Source organism: Triticum aestivum, chromosome 4D (assembly GCF_018294505.1).
Source record: "Triticum aestivum cultivar Chinese Spring chromosome 4D, IWGSC CS RefSeq v2.1, whole genome shotgun sequence".
Lineage (NCBI taxonomy): Eukaryota > Viridiplantae > Streptophyta > Magnoliopsida > Poales > Poaceae > Triticum > Triticum aestivum.
The window spans coordinates 253,966,494-253,991,906 of NC_057805.1; the positions used below are offsets into that span (position 1 = coordinate 253,966,494).

Genomic DNA, 25,413 nt, shown 5'->3' on the forward strand with positions numbered 1-25,413 from the left:
GTGCCTCCGACTGGATTGATACCTTGGTTCTTAACTGAGGGAAATACTTATCTCTATTTTGCTGCATCACCCTTTCCTCTTAAAGGGAAAAATCAACGCAAGCTCAGGAAGTAGCAGTTGCTGCTCCAGGCGCTGCTGCTACTCCACGACCAGCCGCCCCGGATGCTCGCTGGTAGTCCGTCCCTGCTGGAGCGGCTACCGATTTAGATCACTGCTACTCTGCCACTAGTGCTCGAGCGGCCAAAACTATTAGTGCACTACTTTTCTGCTACTAGTGCATTCAATATCAATGGTAAAATTCGGTTTTGACAGCAAAATTCAGTTTCAGTTTCGACAATTAAATTCAGTTTTGGCAGTTAAGTTCATAGATGAGCGGTTGATGTATTTTACATCTAGCACTTTTTGGTGATGTATTTTACATCATCTATTGGAGATGCTATTAGAATACCACTTCAGGTTAACATTGTCTCTCTTGTCCTGCTTCGGCCTCGTCGTCGTACACCTCACTGGAGCTGCTCCAACGATGAAACCATCCATCATAGCGAAGGAGTACCCTCGGCCCCATCTCCAGACGCCTAAGATCTGCTTCCCCTCCTCCGGCAGCCACATCAGCCGCAACATCCTCAGCGACCAACCCAATGATGCTGAGATCGACATGGCTTCGCCAAAGAGGTTGTACACTTGTTGCATCGCTTTTTTACTCTACATGTTATATATGTTGTCAACTGAGCACGCGTAGTAATGAGAAATACGACTAGTTTCTCTTATATTACAAGCAGTGAGGTACTAGGCAAGTTAGCTATCCGTGATGGACTCTCTCGAAAGCCATCATTATTTTTTCTACGCGTTGGAGCTGTGCATGTGTAGTTGGGCCTAGGAGTTGAGCTAGTAGGGCAGTGGCCTGGGTCCAAAGTAGTAGAAGTAGCACAAAAACATTTTTGGAGTGTAGGCTTTTTCCTTGTCAGGCATGCCTACTAGAATCGCCAGTGGTTGAAAGGAAAAGTGAAGGAAAAACATAGGAATTGTACAAGTTTCCTATGGTAATACTATTCATGCATTTTTTTCAAAGGAAAATTGTAGGATTTGTTCCTTTAGTGTCTCTTTCAAAGAAAAACTGTAGGAATTTTAATTTCCACTTGACCCTCCTTTTTAAATTCCTATTCATCAAGAACAAGACTAATAATAGCATTATAATGTACATTCTTGTGGTTTGACCTAATTTGACGATGCTTCTTTGCATTCCTGTGATCTTCCAATTTGTGTGAACCAAACACCCAGATTGACAGAAATCACGTGTTTTTAAATTCTTTGTTTTGCACATGCATTCCTGCCCTATTCATGTGTATTTCCTATCCTTGCGTTGTTAGAATCTTCCAATTCAAATGAGCCCTTACAAAATTATTTCTGTTATAGATAGGTGTCAAATAAAACCTTGTGTGGTTTGTCCCGCTCCCACCACGTCATCGTCCACCCTAGCTCAGCTGCTCCAACGACGGAAGGTTCCACCATAGCAGGGATCCGCTCTCTAGACTGTCTTTCACCTCCTCAGATCTTCTTCCCCACCGCTGGCAGCCACCATAACTACATTAGTATCATCAACTAAGCAGATGACCTTGAGGACTACACGGTTCCACAAGAGAGGTCACACTCTTTCATGTCTGCTTACGTTATGCATTGCTTAATATTACCTGCTACTTTATCGTCATGTTCACCTCTTAGACCCCGAGTTAGGTCCAAACTAATGCTCAAATTTGAGTTTTAAAATGGTTGTGGGGTACATATAGGGGCAGCAACGAATAGTGTATGTCTACTATCTGGTTAATCTCGGGTGTCTACTATGAGTTTCATGTTGGGTGGGAAACAAACAGTAAAGGAGCCATTATTTGTATTTTTTAAATGAAGCTATTATCTGCCTGCTATCATTGGTTTTGGATCTATCCATAGGTTGCTAGCATCACTCTGGATTTCTGCATGCACTCCTTGCATAATCTCACTATGTTTTATTCCTATGCATGTCAGTTATTGTACACAATTGTACTGAACATGTAGAGCAAAAGAGACGAGCCTTGCGTGGCAATAAAATTTCATGCAGACGTTGCTCCATGGTGGGCGCAAAGGCAGCCTCCCATTCCAGATTGTAATCAAGAAGAAGATAATTGTTCAGAGGGGGATTCAGAAGGAGCAGACCACTCCTATTTACCCCCTGAGGTCTTTGCTCTAACTTGGCATGCTGATGTTGGTCATATCATGCATATGGTGCCTTACATTGCTTACTTTATACATCAAATATGTCATCTGCTTAGTTTAGACATGCTTTGTGTGAATGTGATATGTTTAGTTTCTATATCGTATATGTCAATTATGCAATGCCATCTGGATTAGCGAGGCATCACATTTCACATATGTGAATTATGCAATGCCATCTTGCTTAGCCAGTCATCTTATATGTGAATTATGTTGCGCCATCCTTTTTCATTACATATTACATTTGTCAACAATGTTAGTACATTCAACTACTCTTCCGGTGCATCAGCCATTTTACACGGTGATGGAAAAATCTAGAGTGAAAACAAGGTCTTCAGATCAGACAATGCTATCTGACGAAGCGCATATCTTGCTGGTTAGGGATAGCTCCTCAGAGGAGGATTCAGAGACAGATGACCAGTCCTATCCCCCCTCCCCCCGAGGTGTATGCTCTAACTGGGCAGGGTTATGTTGCTCATATCATGTGTACGGTGTCTTGCATTGCTATGTCATTTGCTTAGTTTATACATGCTTTGTGTGAATGCCACCTGTTTAGTGTCTAATTACCATGTATGTGAATTATGCAATTTCATCTTGTTGCAAGACATTATATATGTGAATTATACAATGTTATCTTGTTTCAAGGCATTATATATGTGAATTATGCAATGCCATGTTGTTTAGCCAAGCATCATATATGTGAATTATATCATGCCATCCTTTTTTGTATTACGTATTCCATTTGTCGACAACGTTTGTATATTCAACTAATATTCCTGTGCATCAGCCATTTGAATCAGTGATGGAAAAATCTGGTGTGAAAACAAGGTCTTCAGAGCAGACAATGCGACCTGCTGAAGCAGATATCTTGCTGGTTACGGATAGCTCATCGGAGGAGGATTTAGAGACAGATGACCTCTCCTATTTCCCCCCTGCGGTGTACGCTCAAACTTGGCAGGGTTATATTACTCATATCATGCATATGTTGTCTTGCATTGTTTGGTTTTTACATCATATACATAATATTGAATGTCATGTGCTTAGTTTAGACATCATGTATGAGATTGCCATTTGCTTACTTGCTTAGTATATAAATCATATATTTGAATTATATCATGCCATCATGTTTATATAGACAACATGTATCTGAATTATGGCACGCCAACCCATTTAATAAAGACATCACATAGTTATATCATCTCACCATCTTTACATAGTCATCATATTTTCAATTATGTCATTCTATCCGTGAATTATATCATGCCATCATGTTTCCATAGATGGCATGTATGTGAATTATGGCATGCCAACCTATTTAATAAACACAACATATAGTTATATCATGTCATCCTATTTACATAGTCATCATATTTTGAATTATGTCATTCTATCATGTTTAGTTAGCCATCATATATGTGAAACTGTGTCATGCTATCCTTTTTAGTTAGCCATCATATATGTGAAATTGTGTCATGCTATCATGTTTGGTTAGACAACATAAATGTAAATTATTTAATGCCCTCTTTTATTCCCCACTATCCATTGCATTTGTCTATCATACAATATTTGTGCATTCAATTACTTTTCTTGTTTATCAGCCATTTGCATTGGAGGGGTGATGGCGGTATCTAAGGGAGTAAAAACAAAGTCTTCAGAAAATATAGTGCTACCCGTCGATCCAGATAGAACTATGGTTGTACTTCCCCAAGAACCAGCCCCGCCACACATAACCCAGACTCTCGCAGATTGTACCCCTACCTAGTTGGACATAGAACCAGCTACACTCGTTCTCCCAGCAGATAGTAACCCAGTTCTAGTTTACACAGCACCGTCTCCACCACAGAGCACCCAAACACGAGAAGTTAGTAAGGCAACTGCAGTGCCCAAAGCACGAGGACCACCACTCTGAACCCCAACTCAACGCTTAAAGCTGAAGAACAATTGTTCTCAGGTCAGGTTTCGTAGCAGTGGTTCATACTCCTTTGCTCTTGCATCGCTGTATTTACTCATACCAACTAATTTCAAATTTGAAGGATGCAATTGAAACACCAATGGCGCAACAGGTATGTTTTAAACCTGCTTCTTTAACTGGTTTGCTTTTGTAACTTGCTCTATTTTGATTTCAGTTTCAATTGTATAAACATCTATGTTCTCATGTCATGTAGTTTACAAGTGTTGTTAGTGTTGTGTAGTTTCCCACACTTATATTCTGTCTATGTTGCTTTCTCTTAAACATATATGATTTGAACTGTGTCTCTATCTTGATTTGGCAACATAAACTAGAATGATATAGACCATACAGTGACCATAGTACATAGATATATGTTTCTTTCATGATGGTATCCTGTCCACTTACTACTGAACTGGTTTACCAAAATGAGTTTCATATACAACATGGTAAACCTGTGATGTGTCTGTTTGTTTCTCTTTTAGAATGCCGACAAAATATTGGAGAAGAGTACCCCCGTTATGCAATGGTAAAGGAACTAATGCAGGTAAGGTTCAAGATAGTGAGACATCCTTGTTGGTCTCCAAGAAAGCTGATAAAAACTATCTTGAAGACAGTGAGACAACCCCAAAGTCTTGTCCCGATGTAGTGTTTGAGTTACCGGCCACTACTGCTGGCACAAGCTCTTCGAAATCGCTGCCTGAATCAGTTCGGCTTCTTGAGTCTCAACTTCAAGTTGAAAGACATTGAACAAATGTGCTGCGACATGAAGCCAAAGGACTGAGGAAGTTCCTGCAGAATTAAGATGCAAACTTTTTGGTGCAATAGCAAGCGCTAGAGGATTTAAGCACCAAACAAGAGAAAGCTAATAAGCTTGCTAAGCTTCTTGCCAGCATGGTGGGTACCCAGGATATTGTTTCTTGAGCTCTTCTGAAGTGGTTTCAGTTTTGGACTTGTTTTGTTGTGGCGTTTATTTGCACTAGTCGCCAACTTTGACAACCAGTGCATGCAATATGCTGCTTTGTTCCCTATATTTGCACTGGTGGCGAACTTTGATGCCCAGTGGATGTAATATGTGTAATTTCCGTAATATCCTAGCGTTAGTTGCTTGCTTATTTATTTTCTTATAGTCTTATTTATTTGTTTGCTTGTAGTTTTGCAGTTCTTTTTCCTCGGTTTCCTAGTGACCACAATAAAATGGTTCACATATGGGCCATCGTAACCATGGCCCTCCTACCGGACGTAGGATCCATGGTCCTCCTACGGACCGTAGGATCCATGGGCCTCCTATGGGCCTTAGGATCCATGGGCCTCCTATGGGTCGTAGTATCCATGGGCCTCTTACGGGCCATAGGATACACGGGCCATACTGATCGTGGACCATTGTTTGAACGCGATTTGGGCGGTAAACGGCTAGAATTGGAACTGTCTGTTTTTGGGCTCAGGCCATAATGGGTCGATACCAGGCAGCACAGGCTTAAAGAGTCGTTAATGGGCCGTAATACATGACAGGATAAATAAGGCCCAAAGTGTTAACGGGCCACAGACGGGCCGACTGTAACCACGGGCCGAATTTGGCCCATTGGCGGAACAGCCCAGTAACGGAGCGCAAGTAATCGAAGGCCGAAAATGAGCCCGACAATATATGGGCCTTAGAAGGCCGTAAGATAACACGGGCTGGAAACGGCCCAACCGAATCATGGGCCGTTAATGGGTATAAAGAAATTTATTGTTTATTATGGGCCAGAGTCACCACGGGCCATTAAAGGGCCCAAAGAAACAGAAGGCCTCATATGGGCCGAAAGACGTCATGGGCCATACATGGGCCAAAAGTGACAAGGGGCTTGAATTATATTGGACTGCCCACATGACGCTAATGGGCCGAATTTGAAAAGGCCATAACGGGTCTGGAGTTAACGGTCTGTAAATGGGTTGTACGTGCACAGGCCGTTTACAGGCTTTCGATGGGCCGGATCATTAAATTTTGACTAAGTCAAACGGATCGGCCTTTTTAACCTAAATGGGCCACTGTTGGGCCGTGCCACGTGTCTTTGAATCATAGGCGCCTCCTGTCCATTAGACGATTGACATCTGTCCCAATGCGGAGCTGGCACGGTTCCTTCGGCCAAAGAGAATTTTACACGTGCAAAATTGCCATTGGTCATGGCTGTTAACGGGTTATCGGATCCAAAACCAAACCCGGTAGCTTAATGGCGACACGTTACGATGGATGTGTGTCGATTACCTTTGACGATAATTTGAGTTTTGTCATGGAACACTTCTACGACAGCACAGGTATGACTATCGTCATGGCAGTGGACACTTCCGTGATGGTAATTTGAGTTTTGTCATGGAACACTTCTACGACAGCACAGGTATGACTATCTTGATTCTGTCATAAAATCTTCATGGGTGTACATGCATGAGAGAAAGTGTGACCTACTGTGACAAACACGTATCATCACGGAAGTGTTTTTTTGTAGTGACAAGAGGACAAAGAATCAGTCCACGACTACGTAGCACTGTGGCTAAAAAAGAAGAACACTTCGTCAAACATCTCTGACGAAATAGCCATAGAGGCATTCATGAGCGCATCATAGGACCCCTTATTCAGGCACAAGCTCGGTAAGAAAAGAGGGGAATGAAAGCTCACATCAATGGCAACCCTCATGAAGGTCGCGAATGACTTTGCCACAGGAGAGGAGACTGTCAGGGCAGGCCATCATCCCATTACAGGACTAAAGATCGCGGAGCCCGCCAGCAAGAACGCCTCCAAGAACTGCGGTAATAAGAGCAAGGAGGACCACAAAAGTAAAGAGGAACAAGACTTCGAGCTGGTCGCCGGAGCGAACGAGCGGGAGGAGGATGCAGTTAAAAAGCAACAGTAGGGCAGCAAGCCACGGCGACCTCCCCACACGTACGAGGAAATCATGAGCAGACCGTGACTATACCATAGCTACGGGACTCACAAGGCTCAGCACTCCACAAGGGAATGCCAGTTCAACGAGCAGCTTATGAGGGAGAAGGGGAACAACCCTGGCGGAGGCCATGACACAGTCAATGATGCAGCACCTTCGGCCCCGGTGTTCACCCGGACCAGCAGCCCCGCAACGCAAGGCTGAAAGCTTTCACAAAGGACATGTGAAGGGTCAATATGATCACAGAAGAACAAAGGCCAAGGAGGCACATATGCCGACATCACTACACTGCATCAAATGACACTCTCGATTCCTTGAGTGGTCGGAACAAACAAACTCCTTCCGGCAAGAAGACCGTCCAGAGATCATTGGTAGCTCAGGTAGGATGCCGCTCGTAGTGGACCCACTCATCAAAGGCTAAAGATTTCCCAAAGTACTCATGGATGGGGGCTCCGGGATCAATATACTATACGTTAGTACATTGTACAAGATGGACGTACCACTGGAAGTCCTCTGGCCTTCAATGAAAGAGTTTCGTGGCATAGTACCAGGGAACAAGTTACGCCAATCAGACAAATAACATTGGAGTTCGCCTTTAGAACGCCTCGCAACTACATATGCGAGCTCCTCTCATTCGAGGTCGCCCGGTTTGTAGGAGGATACGATGCGGTCCTAGGAAGGACATCATTCACAAAATTCATGGCAATACCAAACTATGCCTACATGCGGTTAAACACGTCAGGGTCACATGCAGTCATCATAATCCACGGAAATCACTTACAAGCTATACAAGAAGAAGCCGTAAACCTGGAGGATGTCGACGGACGCATGAGGGGACATACGGCGGTAGCAGACGCTCCCTGGGTGATGAAACTCCTCCGACACGATTGGGGCTGAAGACCTCCGGAATACCAGAGTACATGATATATCCAGATCAGAATACAGGGAATAACGACCAACTAGAAGGCTGCCCCTATTGGTAAATTCAGCCAACTCTAAGCACACCAAAGGTCAGAAGGAAGTAAGGTCACGGAGCCATTCGCAACATGATTATCTTAGTAACTTTAAATCCTATTTTTTGCTTAAGCATAAGTTTCAATCATAAGACCTCGTGGAATAATCATATTAGCTTGATCAAATAAAAGGTGATTTGTCCCGCAAACACTTCTATTTCAATACAAATCATATGATTGCTAAATGGAGTACACAAAGCATTTAGTACTGAACCTCCCCAAGAAATATTTGTGGCTTGGTTCAAAAGACCTCCCTATTTTCGGGACTCGGTGCCTGCATCGTTTTTCGGATCTCCCCGCAGTCCTTATAGGGACTGCACCTAGTAACCCTACAAATACAAGTACTGGGGGCTGCATTCGCAGTACACCAACCTCCGTCGTCCAATACATAGGACGGCTGGTCAAAGGCTTATGTCCTACCTTGTAGCTTGAGTCGCGAGACATAGTCTTAAAAAATGCTGAGGACCGACCCAAAACCCGTTGCCAAGTCTGCTCAAGAGCGCGCAGGAAAGCATGCCGAGCTCCTAAGGGGCCCCTATTCCAGATAACGGACGCTAGCACATGAGTTAATTGGTTGAACAGCAGCGTTCTTCCCCGCAAAAAAAAAAAAAAAAAAAAAAAAAAAGAACAGCAGCGTTCTCACAGCGGATATAAAAGACGTCGCGCGACACAAGCAATGACAGGTCCAAACCAAACAAACAAAAAAATTGTACTAATCAACAAGTACATTACAGTCTCCGGTGCAAAACTTTAATTTGCAGGACTATCGGGCTTGGTCACCCGCTTAACAATGTTGTGTAGGGGACAAACTCCTGCAGCATACTCGGCTTCCTCGGTGACTTCATCGAAAACTGCTGCGGATCGCGACCTCGAGGAGGGGCCGCACCAAGGGCCACATATTCATGTTGGAGTGGTGCACCCTCACGCCAGCAAAAACCTGGTGGGCTCCTTTGAAGGACGCGGAGTAAATCCAGCTCTCCAACTGCTCACGGGACTTCTCGAGCAAGGTCAGGACAGTCTCAATGTCAGTTGTCAGCCTGGGGTCGCCACGGAAGAGAGTGCCACAACAACCTCGAGTGTGTTTTTCATCTTCTCAGCCACTGCCGCGACCTCCCGAAGAAGGGCCTCCGTGTCATCGTTCTGAATCTCCGGAAGAGGAGCTGAAAGCACAAAGGGGCACGCATCAAGACAGCGGCTCCTGAAGACACAAAACGGGCATCTTAGGAGCCATATATTTTGCAGCAGCCTCCAGGTTACGACAGTTCTGTTGTTCGCCCACCACCACCCCCCCCCCCCCCCCCCCCCCCCGGCCGCGGTCGTCTGTTGTGCCAGCTTCTTCTACATGACTTCGAGGTCCCGCCGAAGCCTGAAAAGGCATATCCGCGGTTATGGACGACTTGGAGCTTGGTAACAGTTTGTGGAACAACTTCACCCTAATAATTAAAACTACCCAACGTGTGAGTGCCTTGAATGTCTCGTTACTTCATTGTGGGTAAGTGAACGGGGGACAAGGTAGTGTTATGGTTGCGTAGACAAGTGAATATGATGATTGGTATAAGAGATATCTTGCTTTAGATTACGCTCTCTTATCTTATACTATCTGATGGACGTAAGTTCTAGTATATGATGCTTAGTGCATGCAGCTTCACCGCTTATCCCCTCCATACGTAATTGTATTGTTAGTGCTAGTACCACAAGTAATGAGACTTGTTGAGTGCATTTATACTCACCCTTGGCACAACAACAAACTTGCAGAGTTCTACAACTGGGATGCAGAGTTTGGACGCAATTATTTGAGTTCGACGATGTCGACGAGTAGATTAGTGGATTCTGAATGGCAAACCTGGAACCCAAGGAAGGGATTGTCTGCTTTACATTCTAGCCTCTTAGGCAAATGTGGATTTTGTTTGTACTCAGGCTTTTGTTTATCTTAAGCTGCGTTAATATAATGTTGGACCAAGTGGTCTCTAATTGTAATAAATTTAGATCTTGTCACTTGTATGCCATATTCATATCTATATTGTTGCATTTTCTATAATGATGTTGTTGTGATATTTAATTTGTAAAGTCCGCGGCATATGACTGTGCATGTATATGATATGAAAGTCCTATGTTATATATGGCGATGTGATTCTTGTGCACTACTCATATTCATCGGAGCTAGTGTAATAGGACGAGTCATGTTATTGCTAATTTTGATAGGTTGCATTGCCAAACTGTTGTTCAGCCTAGAAGAGGTCATTGAATATTGTTAGACGAAATTGTAATCCCTAAACTTTCAGTAAATGCAAAAATCTTTCTCTGCAACCCCTTAATGCAGGTCAACATCCCAAATGCTTGTCACAGAAATGGATGTATCTAGACGTATTTTAGTTCTAGATACATCCATTTAGGAGTAGAAACTAAAGTTATCACATGTAGCCTTTGGGTTGGGCGTATCCATGTCAAGGAGGCAACACTTATGATTAACAAGGATGAGCAAACTTGTGAAATGTGGCTGTCGCTGTCGACAAACTAGTCCGTTTTATAACTTATAAAATACACACTTGTAACAGGGTGGGTCCTACTCAGATAAATCGAGCTCTTTCATGCTCTTTATTACAACATTTTGCCTCAACTCCGCGTCAAGCGTGTCCAAGTCCCATGCCGTGGCCAAATAGCCATAGAGGACCCATGTCGGTTCGCCCTTCTCATCCACCTTGACAAACATGGGGTTACTGCCCCCAACAAAAGATGGGGTGAGGCCCCGGGCGTGGACCCACTGCGCTCGTCCATGGCCTTCCGCCTCCAAGAGCTCAGCAAGCCGCACAGCTTCCTTCAGGCCAGCCAGGTTGCTTGCGAATGTCACTAGCATGGCTCCATCCTTGCCCACTAGTGGCTTCACACTCACACCGGCGAACCCCATTTCTGGACGTCACATAGATATTCATGGATGAGTGCCTGGGACTCGTAATAAATTTTAAAAAAAACTAAATGCAGCAGACAAAATTGAATCGAGTGTTAACTGGGTATGAGCAAACTGCTAAGATGCACAATATTTGAAGCAGAGAAAAAGGCTCAACTAACTGAAAGTTGTACTAGGAGAAACTACACTTCAATTCCCCAATCTACTACTCCCTCCGTCCCACAATGTAAGACGTTTTTTTGACACTAGTGTAGTGTCAAAAAACGTCCTACATTATGAGACGGAGGGAGTATTATTCTATTGGTGACGCTCACTTGACGACCAAACAATTTGTGTGATCACTTAACCCCCTCATGGAGAATCTACACAACGCCCTAAACCAGGATTAGTGCGGACGTGGCTGGGTTTGCGTGACTAAACGACATTTAAGCAAGAAAACATCATTGATGCCGTGGTTCTCTACCACCCAACCGACGCTCTCTGTTACTTAGCCTGCTTCCATCAAAGAGCACACATAGATAGTGGGGCACACCCCATATTATTACCAGGCCATAATTATATAAGATTCTAAGCTCCATGCTGCAACAACTGTAGTATAACTTGCCAATATTAACACACTTTGTATATACATATTTTAGAACCAACCTCACTATATGGTATATGCACATTTGAGATTAAAACTACAGGGAAACCCACACTAAGGGCATATTTTGACAGACAGGGTACAATCCAATCCCTTGAATGAGAACTCATGTTAATCAACTTAACTTCCCACCACAAGGGATCGGGCAGGCCTAAACCCCCTATCTATCCAAATAATTCCAAGGTCACACTGACGGGTAACAGACCATGAAACGTTAAGATGCAATCCAACTCTTTGAAACCACACAGCATTAGACAATATAAGACACAGGCAAATGACTACATTGTTGGAAAGTAAATAAATTTTTAGCTGACAAAATACTGTCAACCATGTTAATGATAAGCCAGCTGACATAAGGTGTAATAAAACATGGACAGGGGAGCTCGAATAAGTCAGGTAGACCAAAAACATTTTCAGCTTTTTTTTAGGCAAACTCGCAAAGCTTTTTATTAACCCGTCACAACGTTTACAGGGACGAAGCAAAGATCTTCAGGGTAGCCTAACCAAACATGGCGACCGGTCCCTAGAGTTAAAGCATGCTTTGCAAGTTTGTGGGCCTCAACGTTCGAGGTTCTAAATTCATGAGAGAAAATGCAAGAAATGAAATCTCTAGACGACTGATTAATCTCCAGCACGACTGCCCCATATTCAGATGAGGAACCTTTTCCTATCGCCTCCACCGCAGCTTTACAATCAGAAGCAATCGACGCCCTTTGAATGTATAGATCATTTGCTAAAGCTAAGGCTTCTCTGATGCCCAAAACCTCGAGTACCTCCAGATCTCCAAAGCTTCCAAAAACGACAGCTGACGCTCCAAGGAAGATGCCTGATTCATTCCAGCAGATTGCCCCAACCGCCCCATAGCGACCCGACCTTGATACTGCGGCATTGGCATTGATCTTTACATGGCCCTCTAGGGGTGGTAGCCAGCCGGTTGGTCGTGGCGGGGCTGGTCCTCGTACAGCAGGAGGTGGTGTAGCAAGGCAATCAAGATCAGCAAGAAACCTGTTTATGAATGCATGTGTTGCAAACGGTGTCTGAAGAATTCCTTCATGAATAACTTTTCGCCGTGCAAACCAAATAGCCCAAAGAGTGGTAATCAGAGTGGTAATCAGAGTGGCAAACTCCTGCTGTGAGATCGAGTCACTCATGGCAAATGACCAGGCCTTAGCATTTTCATCTTTGTTCATACACATGTGTTGCACTAGCTCCTCACTTGATAGGGCCCAAACGCTCCGAGATAATGTGCGGTCCAACAGAGAGTGCCGCCAGCTATCTTCCATACCGCAGATGGCACAAACATGAGAGTCTGACATATTGCGTCGGTGTAGAACGTCGCTAGTTGGTATAGAGTGCTGCGCCAGCCTCCATGTGAACACCTTGAGTTTGGATGGAACCTGTAGCTTCCACACCGACGCCCAGCCCCTATGCTCACCTTCAGAATTTGAGGTATCTTCCATTCCGTCCAGCCAGGCTTCTCTACCCCTTTTAACTCGACAAAGTTGTACGCTGATCTCACCGAGAAAATGCCCCTAGGGTCCCGGGCCCATGCCCAAAAATCATCCACTTGCCTGGTACATAAGGGAATCTTTAGAACTGATTTGGCGTCTAAAGGCGTGAAAACTTGACGAACCAACTCCTCCTTCCAGCTCGCAGTTGTTGCATCAATCAACTCGGACACCAGCTGTGGCGGATTGACAACCATGGCCCTGATCGGTCTGAGTAAAAGATCCCGAGGTATCCAGTTGTGTGTCCAGATGTTCGTTGTGGTCCCATCCGCTATTCTGCGCACAATGCCAAGTCACATGATATCTCGTCCATCTAGGACAGCTTGCCATATCTAAGATGGATGGTGGCCAAGCTCCGCCTCCAGGATTGGGAAATACACTGCTTTCAAAAGTCTCGCACTGAGGGAATTAGGCTCATTCAGTAGTCTCCAAGATTGTCTTGCTAGTATAGCAAGATTAAAAGTTCCATATCTCTAAAACCCAATCCCCCAAGATTTTTTGGCCGAGTAATGACATCCCATGACACCCAACAGGGTCTGTCTCCTCTTTCCTTGCTTGCTTCCCCACCAAAACTGCCTTATGATCGAGACATAAACCTCTCGGGAGCCTGAAACAAGACATTGAAAAAACAGGTATGGATTGTGCTACTGATCTGATGAGAACTTCTTGTCCAGCAGCTGAAAGAAGTTTCTCCATCCAACCCTTGATCTTCTCCCATATCCTATCCCTTAGATATTTGAATGTGCCATTCTTTGACTGCCCTACCTCAGTTGGCAAGCCCAGATATTTCTCACTAAGGGACTCATTCTGCACATTTAAACAGTTTTTCACATCCTGCTTGAGTGAGTCAGGGCACCCTTTACTGAAGAAAATTGATGACTTGTCATGGTTCACTCGCTGCCCCGACACCGCACAGTAAATGTTCAACAGGTTTGAAACCAGGTTTGCACCCTCAACGCTAGACTTAAAAAGCAACAGGTTGTCATCTGCAAACAATAGGTGGTTAACAGCTGGAGCTGTGGGAGCCACCTTAATTCCAAGCAAACAAGCAAAGACGACTGTGAACTGGATTTTAAAAGGCACGAAAGGCCCTCTGCTGCAAGTAAGAATAGGTAAGGGGAAATAGGATCTCCCTGTCGAATACCTCTCGAAGGTTTGAACTGTTCGAGCTTTTCTCCATTGAACAAGACCGAGAAAGAGACAGACCTCACCATGGACATGACTATCTGAATCCATTGGGTTGCAAATCCCAATTTTCCCATGATAGCCTGCAGGTAATCCCGGTCAAGTCTGTCATAGGCCTTCATCATATCAAGCTTCACCACACAAAAACTGTTAGCTTTGGATCTGTTCCTCTTCATAAATTGAAGGCATTCATAGGCACAAATAATGTTATCAGTTATGAGTCTACCCGGAACAAAAGCCGACTGCTCATCCGATATGATGTCGGGCAAAATCACCTTCAACCTATTGGCCACCACTTTAGAGGCGATCTTGTATAGCACGTTGCAAAGGCTAATAGGCCGGAATTGAGTTAACAGAGACGGGTTCATTACCTTTGGTATCAGAACAAGGACTGTATCATTAATACTCTCCGAACTTTCTTCTCCTCTGATTATTCTCATTACCACTGATGTTACTTCATCCCCACACATATCCCAGTGCCTCTGATAAAAGTGTGCTGGAAAGCCGTCCGGCCCAGGTGCCTTTGTGGGGAACATCTGAAAAAGAGCATGTTTCACTTCTTCCCTTGAATATGGTGCACACAGGGATTCATTCATCTCCGGCGTCACTTTGCGTGGAACATGTCTCAGAACCTCATCAATGCCTTGAACCCCTTCAGAAGTGTAGAGGAATTTGTAAAAGTCCAAAACCATCGCCTTCAACTCCACAGAATCCTCTGTATATATGTCGAGGGAGTTATATAGAGCTTTTATCATGTTCTTCTTCCGTCTCATACTCGCCCTCATATGGAAAAAAATTGTGTTTCTCCCCCTCAGACAGCCATTGTAGTCGGGACCGCTGGCGCCACATTATTTCCTCCCTGTGGTATAGCTCTACCAATCTATCACAGATTTTTATCTCCACATGTACTGGACCAGTTCGGGCTGGGTCATCACGCAGCTGTTGTAGTTGACTATTAAGATCCTTTATTTCCTTCCTCACGCTGCCAAAAGAGTCCCTACTCCAGGATGTAAGGTCTCTGGATATTTTCAATAGCTTGTCATGGAAGTCACCAATACCGTAACCAGGTGAAACAGCATTCCATCGGGATGGAATGTTCTGCTGCCATTCTTCATGTTTTTCCCACATTACCTCATACCGAAAACCTTTAGGGCCTGAACTATTTGCTTGTGTATTCGCAAACTGGAGCAATATTGGTCCATGATCAAAAGATGCAGCCGAGTGGTGACTTAGTGTTGCCAACGGGAATCGAGTGCACCAGCTAGGAGATGCCAGCGCCCGATCTAGCCTGACCCGGGTATAAGACCCCCCTGCAACTCTTTTCTCAAAAGTCCAGAAACGCCCTTGATGGCCCAAGTCCATGAGCATGCAAACGTCAACCGCGTCCCGGAAAGCTTGTATTTGCGCATTGCTACGATTAGCTACTCCTTGGTGTTCATCCGGACATAGCACTTCATTAAAATCGCCCATGCATAACCATGGCAGATCGTTCAAAGTTGATATTCCTTTCAACAGATCCCAGGTTTGATGCCTCAAGTGCGTTTGTGCTTCACCATATATGACTGTAAAACATCACGGATCCTGTCGTTCCTCCCGCACTTTAGCATCAATATGATAGCAAGAGTCGCCCAAAATCTCAACATTGCTCACATTATTCCAAAAAATTCCAATTCCACCACTTCTCCCCTGACTACTAATTGCGTAAGAGTTCTCATAACCTAATGTACTTGCTAGAGCTTCTACACGTGCATCGCTTATTTGAGTCTCAACAATCCCAAGCACGGTAGGGGCAAACTTCCCCGCGAACTCGCGAAGCTCTCAGACTGCCGCAGGTTTGCCTCCGCGGCAGTTCCAGCATAGGGCACTCATTGGGCCTGGCGGCGCCCTTCGAAGGAGCCCGCCAAATTTTTCACTGCTGAAGTTGATCCCTCTTTGCCTTCGCTATTGATCCTCGTCCTCTTAAGATCTCTCTGAGGTAGAGGACTCACATCCGAGCCTAGAGATAGTACGATGGCTAGCGCATTACCGTCTATACCCGGGGCTGGAGGGGTCACCTGGTTGCCATGCAGAACCCTAGCCGCGATCCTTTTTCTGGTGGGATCGTCCATATCCACATCCACGTCCTTCTCCATATCCTCCAGATCTTCCTCCTCCTCCTCCTCTGATCTTCCCTTGCTCTGGTTTGCTGAATCATTGTCTCTGTCCGCATCATATCTGTTGCCTGACCGACCACCAGCTCGGCCTCCCCTGCGTCCTCCACGCCGACCCCTGCCCTCTCCAGGGCCTCCTCCCGTGCGCGTAGCCTAGTCCGCACGGAGCTCCTTGAATACCAGGGCCGATTTGGGATGGATTCCATTACCATGCTCCTTAAAAAGGTGCCCTAGCATACCACAGACGGCACACCAATCGGGTAGCTTCTCATATTTAACCTTGTAGATCTGTCTCTTGCCATCTCTGATCATTGAAACTGCGTTCTTGTTTAAGCACATTGATTCTAACCCACACTCGATAGAAATTCCCCACAAAGTCATGAGATGGGGATTCTGTAAAGAGTACCTCCCCCACCTTAGCAGCAAGCGGGGTGACCAGGTGGGCATATAGATTAGGCACATCGTGGATTTGAATCCAAGTATCAATTGTCTCCAGCTTGACCGTCGATGGTTTTGAGATTCCATCATACGGCGCTATAATCACCGCATCCCCTCTGAAGTTCCATGGGCCGTCATGCATTACTCTCTCCCAATCTCCCAGGCAAGAGAATTGGACAGTATAAAGATTATCTTCCAGAGCTTTGAATTTTGCTACCTGTGCTATATCCCACGCATATCACATGTTCCTATAGAAACATGTTTGACTGTAGGTTTTTGAGGTATTGACCTTGGCTATCGCGATCCATCGAGGTTCCTCCGGAGGTGCCTCTTGCTCGTCGAAAACCACATCATCTAAGTCCTCTATAAGACCTAGCTCTTTCATCATCTGTTCCACATCGCTGACCCCCAAGGAGCCTGGCGCCCCATCAGATGCCATTAGTTCACTAACCCGACGAAGATCAGATCGGGTTTTGTTGGGGACCCTATGTCCGCCTCTCCCCGGCTTCTTCAAGACAAGGGACGATCCACGACCGACCCCCAGCCCCTATAGGATGAGACCAGGGAGGTAGTCGGCGGCAGGGAAATCACAAACTCAACGGCAGCGCAATCGCCTCCGAGAGGAAAGAACATTTTCAGCTGAAGCATAAGAGCAACTCCAACACACCAACCCATTTCGTCTGCGCGCGTCCGTTTGGGTCGACACGGACAGAAAAGTCAGCCCAACGAGCCAACCCAAACGGACGTGTGTCCGCTTTTCGTCCGCCTGCCGACCCATTCCCGGCCCAATTTTGAGCCTCATTTGCGTCGGCGCGGACACGAAACGGACGCGCGCGTCGCCCGCCTACTCCTTCCCCTGGCCCGCTAGTCGGTGGCACATTGGCCATCCTCTCCCACCCCATATCGACTAGCGTGCCTCTGCCAGCAACCAGTGCCGACACACCTCCCCCCAACGCCGCCACCTCCCACGTCGCCGCCACCACCGTCTCGCCTACGGGGCACCGAAGCTTCCCACCCCCACCTCCCGACGCCGCCGTGAACAGGAAGCCGCCTCGCCGTCCTGGCCAGCTCCTTCCTCCTGACGCCGGCACGCTCGTCGGACGCCTCCAGGCCAGCCACCTGGTCCAATGGGAGGCACGCGTCCCTTCGCCGGCAAGCTCCTTCGTCGACGCCCGCAAGTTGTTCGACAGTTTGCCAAGGTACAAAATGGACTCCGCCGACGAGTTCTTTTTCCACAATTTCCTTTGCGACTCCGACGATTCCTCGTCCGATGATGAGATCTTGGCTGCCGTGTTGGTCCATCACCACCTTAATAGCCAACGGCCATTGTTCCGTGGCTCGATCCCAGGGCACCTTCCGACGTTGAATCGCAACAGAGAGAGCAGCCATTTCCTTCTTTGGAAGGACTATTTTGACACAACCAACCTGCTTTTTAAACATCAGAAATTCCGGCGGCGTTTCCGTATGAGTAGGCATATTTTCAACCATATTAGAGGGGGTGGTCGGATACAGTAACTATTTCGAGTGCAAAGAGGATGCGCTTGGAAAGATTGGCTTCTCATCTTATCAAAAATGCACTGCAGCCATCCGGATGCTTGCATACGGAGTGCCCGGTGATCTCATTGATGAGTACGTCCGTATGAGCGAGTCTACATGCCTAGACTCCATGTACAAGTTCTGCAAGGCTTTGATTGCTGTGTTTGGCCCTGAGTACTTGAGAGAGCCGACTTCTCGAGATATAGCCCGCTTGTTGGCGATGAATGCCAGCAGGGGCTTCCTAGGGATGCTTGCCAGCATAGACTGCATGCATTGGGAGTGGAAGAACCGCTCTTCTGCTTGGCAAGGGCAGTATAAGGGCCATGTCAAGACTTGCCCTGTCATACACTCATACTTGAGGCTGTGGCCTCACAAGATCTTTGGATCTGGCACTCTTTCTTCGGCATGGCCGGATCACACAATGATATCAACATGCTTAAACGCTCGCCGGTGTTTGCAAGGCTTGCCGAAGGCAACAGCCCGCCGGTGCATGTTACCATCAACGGCCACAACTACGACAAAGGATACTACCTAGGTGACGGTATCTATCCTCAGTGGACCACTATTGTGAACACAATCCCCAACCCTGTCGGAGAGAAGAGGAAAAGATTAGCCCAAGAGCAAGAGAGTGCTAGGAAGGACATAGCGTGCCTTTGGTGTTTTGCAATCTCAATGGAGCATCGTTCGTTATCCTGCTAGGACTTGGAGCACCAAGAAGTTGTGGGAGATGATGACTGCTTGTGTGATCATGCACAATATGATCATAGAAGATGCGCCCAGAACATATCTACGATCAAGGGTTTCAGTTTCAGGGTGAGAATGTTGTGCCTGAGCATGGAGGAGCGGCAATGTTTGAACAGTTCACCCAATTTCATCATGAAATGCGTGATTGGAAAACTCACATGCAGCTGCAAAATGATTTGGTTGAGCATATGTGGGCTCATGTTGGCAACCAATAAATGTATCTTTTTTTCACATGTATTTGAGACAATTTAATTTTTATTCGGCTAAAACTATGTGAAACTATGCTTTGTTTGGTTGTGAAGCTATGCTATTTTTATATGTTTGCTTCTGAAATAATGCAAAATGTGTGCATATTTGTTGTGAAGGGGCGGCCACGCCGGCAAATCTAGGTCGACGCGTTGGGCGCACTGCCGACCCAAATGATAAACCGGGCAGACGCCGAGCGGGCGGCCGACCGAAACGGACAAAAAGCGGACACAATCGTCGTCCATTTGGGTTGTCGCGTTGGAGTTGCTCTAAGGGTAGCAAGCCTGCTCTTCACGGAAATTTCCTCAAGGGAGGGTGAAAAACGTAAGGGGCGAGAAAACCATCTAATGCAATTTCCAGAGACCAAATTGTGTGATTAATCCTTCCAAGAGAAAAGTTGTATTGGTCATTTAAAAAACGTGCCAGTATAGTTTTCAAAATTTCATAAGTAACCCTCAAAGGTTATCTTTTGGCAGGGCTAAGACTTATTAGGGAAAATGGTTTTATAAAGCTTTGGCTTTGGTCCAAGCAATTGATTTGTCGCACTCCTTCAAATAAACACAAAGAGGCTAAACATCACAATCTGCTCATTAACAAAGTAATCAATTTGAACTGCCAAAGTCACAGAGACAGAGCAAGTATTTGATGAGTACCTCTGAGCTTGCCATCCATCTCTTTATTAGTCATGACATCCTTTTTCCCGTCGTTATTTGACTTGTATGTGTTCTCAACTATGATTGTTGGTGGCCATAAAATATGATCTCCTCGATTGGCTTCAGCATCAGCAATAGATAATGTTTGGTAAGCCTTTCTGTTTACAGGATCTATGGAGTAGTTCCAACCCATAAGAATACATATAGCTTTGTGCAACCCAAGATGATCTGCACGAAGCTCTGGATTCCTCGTATTGTATGAATGATTGAGGAGTGCATGCAAATCCATCGAGTCCCTGTAACCAAATTATGCATACAGGCATCTTCAAAAATAAATCGCATGACATTGTCTTCAAAAACCATGCATATAACTGTCTAATAAAACATAAATATATATATATAAGTATATAATTAGTCAATTTCGTGGGCCAAAAAGTTGCTGACATTTCAAGAACAATACAGGTTGAGAAATGTAAAAACAAAAGAAAACAGAAAGAATGCTGAAACAAGGAAATTAAAGATCGCAATCAAACTCATGTAAAGAAAATGAAGGACAACTGGATAAGTTTTTTGTTTTCAAATATAAGTAGAAAGAAGGAAGAACAAATAATTGCCACGAGATTAAGAGCAGTGTTCAAGAAAGCGTTTTTAAGCGACACTTAAGTACGCTTAAGCGCTGGGTGATGGCAAAACGCTTTGCTTTGGCCCTAAGCAGTAGATTGAGCGCTTTTTTAAAATTTGGCCAGAATTTGGCTGTTTTTGAACTACTTCTGCTTGGCTGCTTAAGCATTAATGGCATATGCCATTTATCTTATTATTAGGGTCTGTTTCGGAACTATTTCCTACAGATTCTGGCCAAACTCTGGCAACATGATCTCTATTAGACAATGTCTATTTCAACTGAACTGCATTTTAGTTGTTAATTTGCTCGCTGTGTGAACCTCATGTGTATTTTCTATGGTGTGAACTGCACTTTAGATGCTATTTCAATTACCTATGTGCTATGTTTCCTATTTTCCTGTGCATATAATTCAAAAACAGCCAATTTTGAAAACGCTGAAGCGCCCATTGCTCTAAGCTGTGTCCTTCCGCATCGCTTACACTTTCCGCTTTTTTGAACATTGATTAAGAGTGGAGAAGCATAGGCTGCATAAACTCGGGATGAGCAGCATGAAGCTCTGCATTCTTCGTATTGTATGAATAATTGAGGAGTGCATGCAAATCTATATAGTCCCTGTAATCAAATTATATCCATACGGGCATCTTTAAAAGGAAATTGCATGAAATTGTCTTAAAAAATCAAGCAGATAACTGGCTTATAGGACATGTATATAAGTATATAACTGGTCAACTTTGTATGAGCCAAAAGGTTGCTAAAATTTCAAAAACAACAACATAGGTTGAGAAATGTAAAGAACAAAAGAAAGCAGAATGAGTGCTTAAACAAAAAAGGGGGATTCTGCCCTTTTAGTAAAATAGTTTTGCTTGCTACTGCAACTCGACATCAAAATTCAGACAACCATAACAAGGTTAGAAAATAAAAAACGTAGCACATGAGCCCATACCTGAATAAAGAACCACAAAGACGTGTAACAAATTTGTTTCCACAAGTAGAAAACTAAACATTGCAAACAAACTCATGTGAGAGAAAATTAAGGATAGGCCTTTTGTTTTCACATATAAAGAAAAAAATGATGAACAAATTGTTGCCACAAAATTAAGAGTGGGGAAACGTGGGCAGCATAAACTACTTGGTCAAAGTTTCAGGCCAAGTTCTAGGAACCACGAAAGTTAAACAAGAGTGACCAAGGTTCCTTGTTTCTTCATTCATATGCTCCTCTGCATAGATGGGTATCTACCATCTATAGTACTAGATCTTATCAAAAGTACATGAGGTACCAACTGGTGGGACTACATTGATAAACAATCTTGTACAAAACAATAGACGATGACGAACTCGATGCTGCCGCAACAGCGAGTAACTTTTCTACATAAGAAGTCAACCCATGATGTAACTCATGCAGGAGAAAAATTATGATAGCAAGTCATGTATCAAGTAAGCAAATCCCAAATGGCAAAATGGCCCTTCCCATGATGTCTAATTTACCCAGAGGCATGCCCTGCATAAACTATTTGGTGGAGCTTCATGCTTTATAGCTCCAAAACATAAATAAACAGAACTGTTTTGAGCTGTGGATAGCTAACACTAACGCTAAACTAAAACAGTTTCATACAAGGAATGTTAGACAACTATAGAACTACCAATGCTCGATAAGATGCAAGCTGGAGTGGCACATCACGACTACTCAGGGATACAGAGGAGAGTGACGCCTAGCACCTAGGCCTTTTTTAATGCTACAGGATTGCCTTCTAGAACAGTTCTGGGTTAATAGAGAGCATGAGGCATCAGTCAGAAGATTTCCTCTGTCAGCTAATGAACAAATTGCATTCACCCGTGAGAAAAAAAATGAACAAATTGCATTGATAGCTACAGATATCCTAGAACTAGTGGTAGCAAATACTAACAAATAAAGCTGTATCCACTGCAATCGCTTCCAGAAATTTGATCTATACTAAACTGCTAATTATGCTCAGTTGGTAGAGTATGTGCAAAATAAATCAACGGGCAAAGATTTTGCATTGAAGAGCAAACCTATTACAGACAACGCATCTCAGCTGGGAAATCTGTCCATTGGCCCGGTAATTCTTCTTCACCTCCGTGTTTTCATTGATCACCCTCACCATCTTAAGAAAGGAGCTCTCGAGTGCTTTCGCATCCAGCTCTGACGTCTCGACCTTGACCTGCTTTGCAGTACGCCTCTCCTCTGGTTTCTGATGCTGTTGGTGTTGGCGGCCCGAGGACTCACCGGGGGCGCCACCATTGCTTTGACCCTCCCGCTTGCGCTTCTGGGGCGGCCCGGGAGGAGGTGCAGCGTGCATCAGTGGCGGAATCCACCTGTTAAGGCCAGGCCCCGGGCCGGGCGGGCCTAAGTGGGGCGCAGGGAATATCGGCGGCTGGCGGAGTTGCGGTGGAGGCTCTAGGGGCAACGCGAAGTAGGTGCGAACCGTGCCGTCGGAGAGCGCGACGGTGCGGCGGTCGAGGCACTCGAGACCATACTGCGGCGGGGGCGGAATGGAGGCCATGGCGGCCTGCACCGCCGCGACGGTGAGCAGCGGGCGCGGCGGGGGCAGGGGCTGCGGCGGCTGGAGGTGGGCGGCGTGCGGGGATGGGAGGGGGGGGGGTGGGTTGGGCGCGCCGTTGGGATTTGGATTAGGGTGCGAGGGGGTTGAGTGCGCGGCGTCGGCCGCGGTGGGGAGGATGCGCTTGGGGTTGGGATCGGCGGCGGAGGAGGAGGAGGACGATGCCGCCTTGGTCGACGGCTGCGTCGAAGTCGCCGCCGATGGCAGCGGAGGAGGATTGGGCTTGGCGGCGGCTTTCATGGCGGAGGATTTCTTCTGGCTAGGGTATCGGCCGGGATGGGATTGGATTGGATTTGCAGGAGAAAGTGGGGATCCGAGAGAGAGGAGGAGACCGAATCTCTTTTCTTTTCGGAAAGTTTAACAAATTAGCGACCAGTTGCGCCAAATGACGCAAAGATCTGTTGAATTTTTTTTTAAACGTAGGCCTTTATTAATTAAGCAACCAAATTACACAAAATCTTCCGGATGCAATCCGAACCAGAAAGAAAAATACAAGGACTCACAGAGTTCAAACTAGACTTAGCTAAGACATGAGCTACAACATTACAGTGCCGACGAACATGCTTGAAGGACACAGAAGCAAGAGCAACACACTCCGCCTTGATCTCAGCAACGATGGTGCCCACCAAAGATCTGTCACAGGCCGAAGAGTTCAAGCGCTGAACCAGCGAAAGGCAGTCAGAGTGAAACACCATACTGGAGAGATGCTCCTCCCGAGCCAGCTTGCCAGCACGCCGAAGAGCAAGGGCTTCAACGACCTCCGGGGAAGAGACACCAGGGAGTGGCTCGGTAGCAGCAGCCACACACTGGCCAGAGTGGTCCAGAATGACCACTCCCGCCGCCGAAGAACCCCGAGCCAGATCGACAGCCGCGTCAGAAGACACCTACATAGTACCCTGCGGTGGCGGAGACCAACTAGAGCTGGAAGCAGTGGGCTCGCGCCTGGGAGCAGGGAGCGGCTTGAACAGATGCTGGAAAACCATGTCAATATAAGCTCGAGCTCTCGCCGCTGTCCGCCTCGGATGAGGGGCCTCCGGCTCATTGCGCGCAGTGTTCCGGGCCTCCCAAATGTGCCACAAAGTCACAGTCAGAACAGAAATATCCCGGTCGAAACAGCGAGTAAGGTAGTTGAACAACCATTGTCTCGGTGAAGCAAAAGAAGATCGAAACAGCTTGTGAAGGAAATATGCCCTAGAGGCAATAATAAAGTTGTTATTTATATTTCCTTATATCATGATAAATGTTTATTATTAATGCTAGAATTGTATTAACCGGAAACTTAGTACATGTGTGAATACATAGAAAAACAGAGTGTCCCTAGTATGCCTCTACTAGACTAGCTCGTTAATCAAAGATGGTTAAGTTTCCTGACCATAGACATTTGTTGTCATTTGATGAACAGGATCACATCATTAGAAAATGATGTGATGAACAAGATCCATCCGTTAGCTTAGCACAAATGATTATTTAGTTTTATTGCTAATGCTTTCATCATGACTTATCCTCTGACTATGAGATTATGCAACTCCTGAATACCGGAGGAACACCTTGTGTGCTATCAAACGTCACAACGTAACTGGGTGATTATAAAGATGCTCTACAGGTGTCTCCAATGGTATTTGTTGAGTTGGCATAGATCGAGATTAGGATTTGTCACTCCGTGTATCGGAGAGGTGTCTCTGGGCCCTCTTGGTAATGATCATCACTATAAGCCTTGCAAGCAATGTGACTAATGAGTTAGTTACGGGATGATGCATTATGGAACGACTATGGAACGACTAAAGAGACTTGCCGGTAACGAGATTGAACTAGGTATGATGATACCGTCGATCGAATCTCGGGCAAGTAACATACCGATGACAAAGGGAACAACGTATGTTGTTATGCGGTTTGACCGATAAAGATCTTCGTAGAATATGTAGGAGCCAATATGAGCATCCAGGTTCCGCTATTGGTTATTGACCGGAGATGTGTCTTGGTCATGTCTACATAGTTCTCGAACTTGTAGGGTCCGCACGCTTAACGTTCGATGACGATTTGTATTATGAGTTTCGCATTTTGATGAACCGAAGTTTGTTCGG

General features: G+C 45.5%; 1 protein-coding gene across 1 annotated transcript; it reads right to left on the bottom strand.

Annotated features, from left to right (window-relative positions):
* Positions 1-10,567: 10,567 nt before the first annotated feature.
* LOC123097404 (formin-like protein 14) lies at positions 10,568-23,661 on the bottom strand. Its single transcript, XM_044519117.1, has 3 exons — positions 22,785-23,661; positions 20,132-20,427; positions 10,568-11,030 (listed from the first exon to the last, which is right to left on the bottom strand). Exons 1-3 carry the CDS (start codon positions 23,570-23,572, stop codon positions 10,687-10,689), a joined length of 1,428 nt encoding a protein of 475 aa, XP_044375052.1. The 5' UTR covers positions 23,573-23,661; the 3' UTR covers positions 10,568-10,686.
* Between the last annotated feature and the right edge of the window lie 1,752 nt (positions 23,662-25,413).

What these genes read in the sequence shown, in the direction of transcription:
- LOC123097404 (XM_044519117.1), bottom strand. Translation starts at nt 23,572, where the DNA reads ATGAAAGCCGCCGCCAAGCCCAATCCTCCTCCGCTGCCATCGGCGGCG. An exon ending in AGATGCGTTGTCTGTAATAG is followed by an intron (nt 20,428 to 22,784) that starts GTTTGCTCTTCA and finishes ATTTGGTTACAG; the next exon opens with GGACTCGATGGATTTGCATG. An exon ending in GATGGATGGCAAGCTCAGAG is followed by an intron (nt 11,031 to 20,131) that starts GTACTCATCAAA and finishes TGTGACGTCCAG; the next exon opens with AAATGGGGTTCGCCGGTGTG.